Raw genomic sequence first — 7,500 nt, forward strand, 5'->3', positions numbered from 1 at the left:
TATTAAAAATACTGAGATGTATGAATATGTATGATATGTATGAATATGTACGAGTATGCAAATTAGGAAGCTCTCTAACATCATCTGAACTTGATAACATCATAATAATTTTTGCATTTTAAAAGCACCTGCACTATCATTATCCTCTCGTCATTTGCAGACTGGACTGTTATAGGTTTACAACCTTTGTGACATCACCATAGCCCCGCCTCCTTTTTTTTTTCTTAATCTGAGAACATGAAGTGACATTATTGTTAGCGTAAATGTGTTCATGTTGCTGAGTTTGAGTGTGTTCAAGTGCGCACTTGAGTCACACACACTCCCGGGGAAGTCAATAAGATTCTTGTCCTGCAGTGACCAAAGCGTCAAAGACTGCGTGACCTTTTGGGGTGACTGTGACCTAATGACCTTTGACCTTCTGTGTGAAGTGCCTTTTATAAAGCTGTACGCTCCAGGCTTCTTTGGATGTTAATTATAATTCTAGTTTTCTAAAGAGGTTTTATTCTTGTTAGGAAGCTAGGAGAATGTTCTCTTTCTGAAATCTACACAGAACCCTGACTGAAGAAACTTCACAGTGCTGCATGGAACCCAAAATATTTTAATTACCAAATGGTTGTGTTTACGTGTTAGAATTGGAAGCCTTTCAAACAGTGTTTAGTGTGTGTGTGTGTGTGTGTGTGTGTGTGTGTGTGTGTGTTTTACGTATGAAGGACTTTTTTAAACTAACCACTGCTTTATTTTCTTTATTTTTGTTGTTGTTGTTTTATTTTTGCACCAGAATAATCTGAATTATAACTGAGCTGATGTGAAGTGTGAATGTTTGTGCTGACAGGTGGGTGTCTGGTCACATCCCTCTCACCACTCACATGTGTACACATATGTGTGTATTTTATGTATTTGCACGTGTGTATTTGTGTCACTCCCGATGACTGTATATATGAGTGAACAACATCAGAGATCGAGGAAACTCCACAATATTCAGAGTTTACTAGTTTTCAAAATCACCGCAGATTTTCCACAGATTCGGGCCGAGACGCGTCAAAACACGCATTCAGCCAAAAGCCTCTTCCATTCACGTGTGTGGAACACGAGTACCGCTAAAACCTCTCATTTACCAACAAACAAACATCACTGTAGGAGTGTACACAACTATTTCCTACAATTCGAGTAATTTTCCACAAAAAAGCGCAAAAAACTCCACTGACTCCTGTACGGACTCGAAACTGTCCTCACCTGTCACTCACCTCATCAACCACGCCCGTTTATTTATCACCAGATAAAATGTATTCATCGTGAGGACAAATACTGGGGGAAATATCAGGGACAACTGAACTTGATATGTTGTAAAAACGACAGAACGCTGTTAATTTGTGGAGGTGTAGCTTCAAATCAGGGTTTGCCTAGTGTCCCTTTCACGAACATGAGAAGGGGCGGAGTTTAAACTGTACTGCAGCCAGCCACTAGAGGGCGTCAGACCCTGTTACTACGCCCACTCGTATATACAGTGAGCGCTCACACCTGCTTACTGCTCTCACGCGTGTTCTGTAACACCGTACATCACTGTTTATACCACACTTTATTATTATTATTCTTTTTTTTAATTATTATTCTTCTTATTATTGCACGATTAGCATCATTTTATTTTAATACCAGCTTAATGTCTCGGTATTTTCTGATTTAAACCGAGAACATGTCGTGTTTTGTTTAATAAAACAGGAAGAAAGAATTGAATATTTTTGTTGGTATGTGTGTAAATAATAAATATAACTGTACATTTAAATGTAAACATTTCAAAAGAACTTTAAGAACATCATTCTGAAGGCTGAGAATTGATTTTAGATTTTTTTTTTAAAGAAAGAAAGAAAAACAAACAACAGCTGCGTTCAGTCCAAATTTATTCATTTCACAAATGAACACAGAATTTGTGTAAAAATTAGTTTCTGTAAATCGACACAGCTCCATAAATATAAAAATACAGATCTGAGAGCGGCTGTGTTCCTGTTTAACCAATCACAGTGTCGGATTATTAACCCTCGACTACAACGGGATAAATAATCATCCGTACAATTACAATCCCATATTCATCTATCATTATTATAGAGGAGGAGTGTTTCATTACACAATCAGAGTAATAAAGCACAACCAGAGAGAGAAAATCACACACACACACACACACACACACACACACACACACAGTGCTGTTGTAGAGAAATTAAACCTTCATTAAAATAGTCCTTCGATTGTCCTTCAAAATATTCGCAGTGTTCCTTAAAATATTTAAATTATTACGCTGAATTCAGGCTCCGTCTCAAATCACACACTGACACCACACTTACACTACACTCTCACTACACACACTACACACTCACACACACACACTACACTCTTTGTAGTACCCGAATGTCTGTGGTGCAGAAATCAAACATTAAAGTTTAAGATTTTAAATCACCTCTTTTTTATCTCATGCTGTTCTTTTATTTCACTGAATTTTTTTCATTTTTATAATTTATCCCAATTTATGTTCAGGTAGCTCAGATGCTAATAACTAGTTAAAGCGCTAGCGACTAGGCCTGATGTCTATGACTTAAGTAAATATGCTAGCGAGTACCTAAATGCTAACAGATTTTCACTCCTAATTAGCATCATTTACAATCAACGATTTTGTACATTTCGGATAACATGATGGCTCCGCCCATTTCTCTATGTATAGCAGGCTAATCACAGCTAGCGGCTAATCAGAATCGCTGCTAACCTCGATCATTAGCAACTAGCGCAAAACACACCATCTGAGACTCAATTATTAGCATCAAATCTTCACTTTAAATCTCAGTAAATGATTACACGTTACTTTTCCAAAATAATTTTGTTTCTGTCACAGAGATAACGTTCAGCATGAGTTAACGCCGACTGAGTCATTTTAAACTAAATGTCATTGCTTTAAAATCTATAAAACCGTGTACAAGGGGACAGAAGAGTACTAGGCCCTACAGAGAGGGGTAACAAACACTGCAACACTGATGTTATCACACAGAATAAATCAAACGTATTTATAAATAGACTGAAATCTGAACATCATCATCATTCACTCTCTCTCTCTCACACACACACACACACAAAGATGTTAAATATAAAATCACTACCAAAAGAACATTTTAAAGATAAATTAACACACTACAGTTAAAGAACTTTTACAGAGTCTGGTCCAAATTTCAAAATAAAAACAAACAAAACCCCCAAAACAAAAGGTTTTTCAGTTGGTTATTAAATTATTTAAATTAATATCATGTTATTTTCTGTAGATTCGGCTTACGTCATGTTTTATTTACATTGGAGTTTTATTTATTTTGTATTTTGTATTCTTTATTGTAATGTGCGAATAGCCCAAATGCTAACTACCCACACAGATCCTGACTACCCCTCACTAATGCACAGAAACCAGCTAATAGCCCATGTGTGACTAGCATAAACACTAGCAACTAGCCCTTAATAGCACAGAATGAAAAATGATTCCACACAGTACAGACTAGCAGATAATCATGAGTATTAATAAATAAATGCTGGTGATTCAAACACTAGCGCAACGCTCAGAGCTAGCTGAAACTCTACTGACTAGCGCAACGCTCAGAGCTAGCTGAAACTCTACTGACTAGCGCAACGCTCAGAGCTAGCTGAAACACTACTGACTAGCGCAACGCTCAGAGCTAGCTGAAACACTACTGACTAGCGCAACGCTCAGAGCTAGCTGAAACTCTACTGACTAGCGCAACGCTCAGGGCTAGCTGAAACACTACTGACTAGCGCAACGCTCAGAGCTAGCTGAAACACTACTGACTAGCGCAACGCTCAGAGCTAGCTGAAACACTACTGACTAGCGCAACGCTCAGAGCTAGCTGAAACTCTACTGACTAGCGCAACGCTCAGGGCTAGCTGAAACTCTACTGACTAGCGCAACGCTCAGAGCTAGCTGAAACTCTACTGACTAGCGCAACGCTCAGAGCTAGCTGAAACTCTACTGACTAGCGCAACGCTCAGAGCTAGCTGAAACACTAGGGCCTAGCACAGATGATGATGATTAATCACTAACACTCATGACTGGACTGTGTTAGAAATTAGCTCGAGTATAAATGGCTAAATACAGAAATGGAACACCGTAAGAGCAGAATTTAAAACTTGGAAATATAAAAAATAATACATTTTGGGGTGAAGTATAAACACACACACACACACACACACACACACACACACACACACACAACCCCTTCAGAATTAATTCCACATTAATGTTTATAAATCGGCTATAAAACACGTTTGGTCCACATTTAATGTCGTATCAACTCTGTATAGTGTGTAGTTTATAGTGTGTAGTTTATAGTGTGTAGTTTGTATACTGTTTGTATGTGTGTGTAATGTGTAGTGTGTAGTGTGTAAGGTGTAGTGTGTGTAATGTGTAGTTTGTAAGGTGTAGTGTGTGAAGTGTATAATGTGTAGTGTGTAATGTGTAGTGTGTGTAAAGTGTATAAAGTGTAGTGTGTGTAGTGTGTGAAGTGTATAATGTGTAGTGTGTAATGTGTAGTGTGTGTAAAGTGTATAAAGTGTAGTGTGTGTAGTGTGTAAAGTGTATAATGTGTAGTGTGTAAGGTGTATTGTGTATAATGTGTAGTGTGTGTAGTGTAGTGTGTGTAGTTTATAAATACCAGCATGATAATAAAGTAGTACAATAATTATACAACTTCATAATTAACCATAAATATACACATCAGGGGAGCAAGAAGTGTTTGTGTGTGTGTGTTTAATGTGTGTTGTGTGTGTGTGTGTTTAATGTGTGTTGTGTGTGTGTGTATGTGTGTGTGTGTGTTGTGTTGTGTGTGTGTGTGTGTTGTGTTGTGTGTGTGTGTGTTGTGTTGTGTGTGTGTGTGTGTGTGTGTGTGTTGTGTGTGTGTTAGTTATTCGGGTCGTGTCTCCACTTCGCCACGCGAGGCCGTCCTGGCGCGTGTGTACTCGCTGGTCTGTAGGGGGCGCTGGTCTCCTAAACGCCACAGTTTCACACACACACCCGTGTTCACACCGTACACCAACGTCACCACGAAGCCGAAGATCTGTCTCACACACACACACACACACACACACACACACACACACACACACACACACACACACACACAGGTTTAGGGAGAGTGTATCGGAGTAAAGAGTAATTAAAGGAGCAGTGAGTAATGTGGTTACCACGGCAGCGATTTCTGCTCCACTCTTGTGGTTGAACGCCGCTAACACCACCGAGGCGATGAAGAAGAACAGTGTGCAGCACACAGCGTTAATCAGGTCCTGTACACACGCACACGCACACGCACACACACACGCACACACACGCACACACACACGCACACACACACGCACACACACACGCACACACACACACACACTTTATATACAACACTGTCACTGTACAATTAATATAAATTCACTGACATGTGCACTGATAATACTGAGAGATAATAACAGTGAATAGAGGAGTGTGTGTGTGTTTCTCACCTCTGATTGGCTGATGCAGTGTATAGGGGAGTGTGTGTGTGTTTCTCACCTCTGATTGGCTGATGCTGAACTTAAAGTAGCGGAATACACACCCATAGTTGTGGTGTAAAAAGGTCAAATTTCATTACATCATTAAGTCGTTCAGATCTGATCACATCCTCCATTATCACATTACACACTGCTTCATTCACAGCGTACAGTCAGTGGAGTAAATAAGTGCAGAGTCATCATTCTGCCATGAGGTGGCGCACTAACACTAACACTAACATTAACACTAACATTAACACTAACACTAAACCTAATTGTATTAGTATTAAAGATCAAACAGATGATTGTGTGTGTGTGTGTGTGTGTGTGTGTGTGTGTGTGTCCCACAGGGGAACAATGGTTCCAGTTGACCGGTTATCCCAGTGTGTGACTGAACACATGATGCGAATGACTTAACACACAATGTCACATGACACTGTATCTGTCTCTCTCTGTCTCACTCTCTCTCCCTCTCATTCTTTTTCTTTCACACACTCTCTCCATCCCTACTTGGGTTTCAAATATCACACACACACACACACACACACACACACACACACACACACACACACACACACACACACACAGAGAACATGCTCGTATGAAACGTATCTGCAGTACTTTCGATCTGGTGAATATCAGCCTTCTGCACAAGCGAGTGTTTCATAGCAGCGTATCGTTCTGAGGACTGCTCTGGATGAGACGTTCTGCACCAGCCCAATTTAACCACGCCCGCTTTGAATAAGACATGTATATAAGATAAATAATACTGGTATGTAATAAATAATGGAGCATTTTTAACATATTGAGCGTTGCTCACTTCATGTGTAAAGTTTCATGAGGTGTGGTAGATTTTCTGAGCTCCTGAAACACACACAGTCAGGTCACATGGTACCGCCGTACGCTAATGAGGGTCTTCTCAAAATGGGGATCGTTTTACCCTGTAAATACACACACTTTCTGTGTTCTGAAGATGTTTAAAGGCAAAGAAGACAACAGACACACACACACACACGCACACAAACACACAAACAAACACACACACACAAACACACAGACAAACACACACACACACAAACACACACAAACAAACACACACACACAAACACACTCACACACACACACACACACGCACACAGTGTTTATTGATTACATAAAGGAATGTTAATGTGAACTGTGCGCATTAATCTCTTTAATCTCTACATGAGAGCTGAATATAAGGTGAGAGGCTCATTCTGTGTGTCTGAGCTGCAGCAGGAATTCTGACCAGTCGGGAATGTGATCATTATACAGAAAAACACACACTGGAGCACAGATCTACTTTACCTTCATCGTGTGTGTGTGTGTGTGTGTGTGTGTGTGTGTGTGTGTGTGTGTGTGTGTGTGAGAGAGAGAGAGAGAGACAGAGAGATAAATAATAAATAAATAGGTTTAATGTAAATAGTCTGAGAGTAAAGTCAGTGAGTCACTCAGTTTGGGCAGGAAATTAAAATATCACATGGAAGATAGCAGTGTGCGTGTGTGTGTGTGTGTGTGTGTGTGTGTGTGTGTGTGTGTGTGTGCGGTTTTGGTTGGATGGGAAAATATCCCTCAGGAATGTGCAGCTCTCTGGAAATAAAAGTTCAACTTTTCACATTGCTGTGTGTCGTTTCTGACGTGAGAGAAAACAGAAAGATGAAAAAACTGAGTTACATCATGTCGCAAAAGACAGACAGATAGACAGACAGATAGACAGACAGATAGACAGACAGATAGACAGACAGACACATAGATAGATAGATGGATAGATAGATAGATATATAGATAGACGGATAGATAGATAGATAGATAGATATATAGATAGACGGATAGATAGATAGATAGATAGATAGATAGATAGATACATAGACGGATAGATAGATAGATAGATATATAGATAGACGGATAGATAGATAGATAGATAGA

The 7,500-nt window shown here is 39.6% G+C and overlaps 2 protein-coding genes across 2 annotated transcripts in view; one reads left to right on the top strand and one right to left on the bottom strand.

Moving 5' to 3' along the window:
• cmtm3 (CKLF-like MARVEL transmembrane domain containing 3) overlaps positions 1–1,731 on the top strand; it is an 8,812-nt gene extending 7,081 nt beyond the window's left edge. The window contains exon 5 of the mRNA XM_017458494.3: positions 1–1,731. This exon is cut by the window's left edge and continues 286 nt beyond it. The gene's annotated coding sequence lies outside the window, so the exon portion shown is untranslated.
• A 147-nt stretch (positions 1,732–1,878) lies between these two features.
• The window catches only part of cmtm4 (CKLF-like MARVEL transmembrane domain containing 4), a 14,742-nt gene continuing 9,120 nt past the window's right edge, over positions 1,879–7,500 (bottom strand). Inside the window, exons 4-5 of the mRNA XM_017458491.3 lie at positions 5,224–5,322; positions 1,879–5,096 (exon numbers count right to left, since the gene is read on the bottom strand). Coding sequence (XP_017313980.1) covers positions 4,944–5,096; positions 5,224–5,322 — 252 coding nt within the window. The 3' untranslated portion in view covers positions 1,879–4,943. The remainder of the gene's footprint in view (positions 5,097–5,223; positions 5,323–7,500) is intronic.

The sequence above is a fragment of the Ictalurus punctatus genome, chromosome 27 (genome assembly GCF_001660625.3).
Source record: "Ictalurus punctatus breed USDA103 chromosome 27, Coco_2.0, whole genome shotgun sequence".
In the NCBI taxonomy this organism is placed as follows: Eukaryota; Metazoa; Chordata; class Actinopteri; order Siluriformes; family Ictaluridae; genus Ictalurus; species Ictalurus punctatus.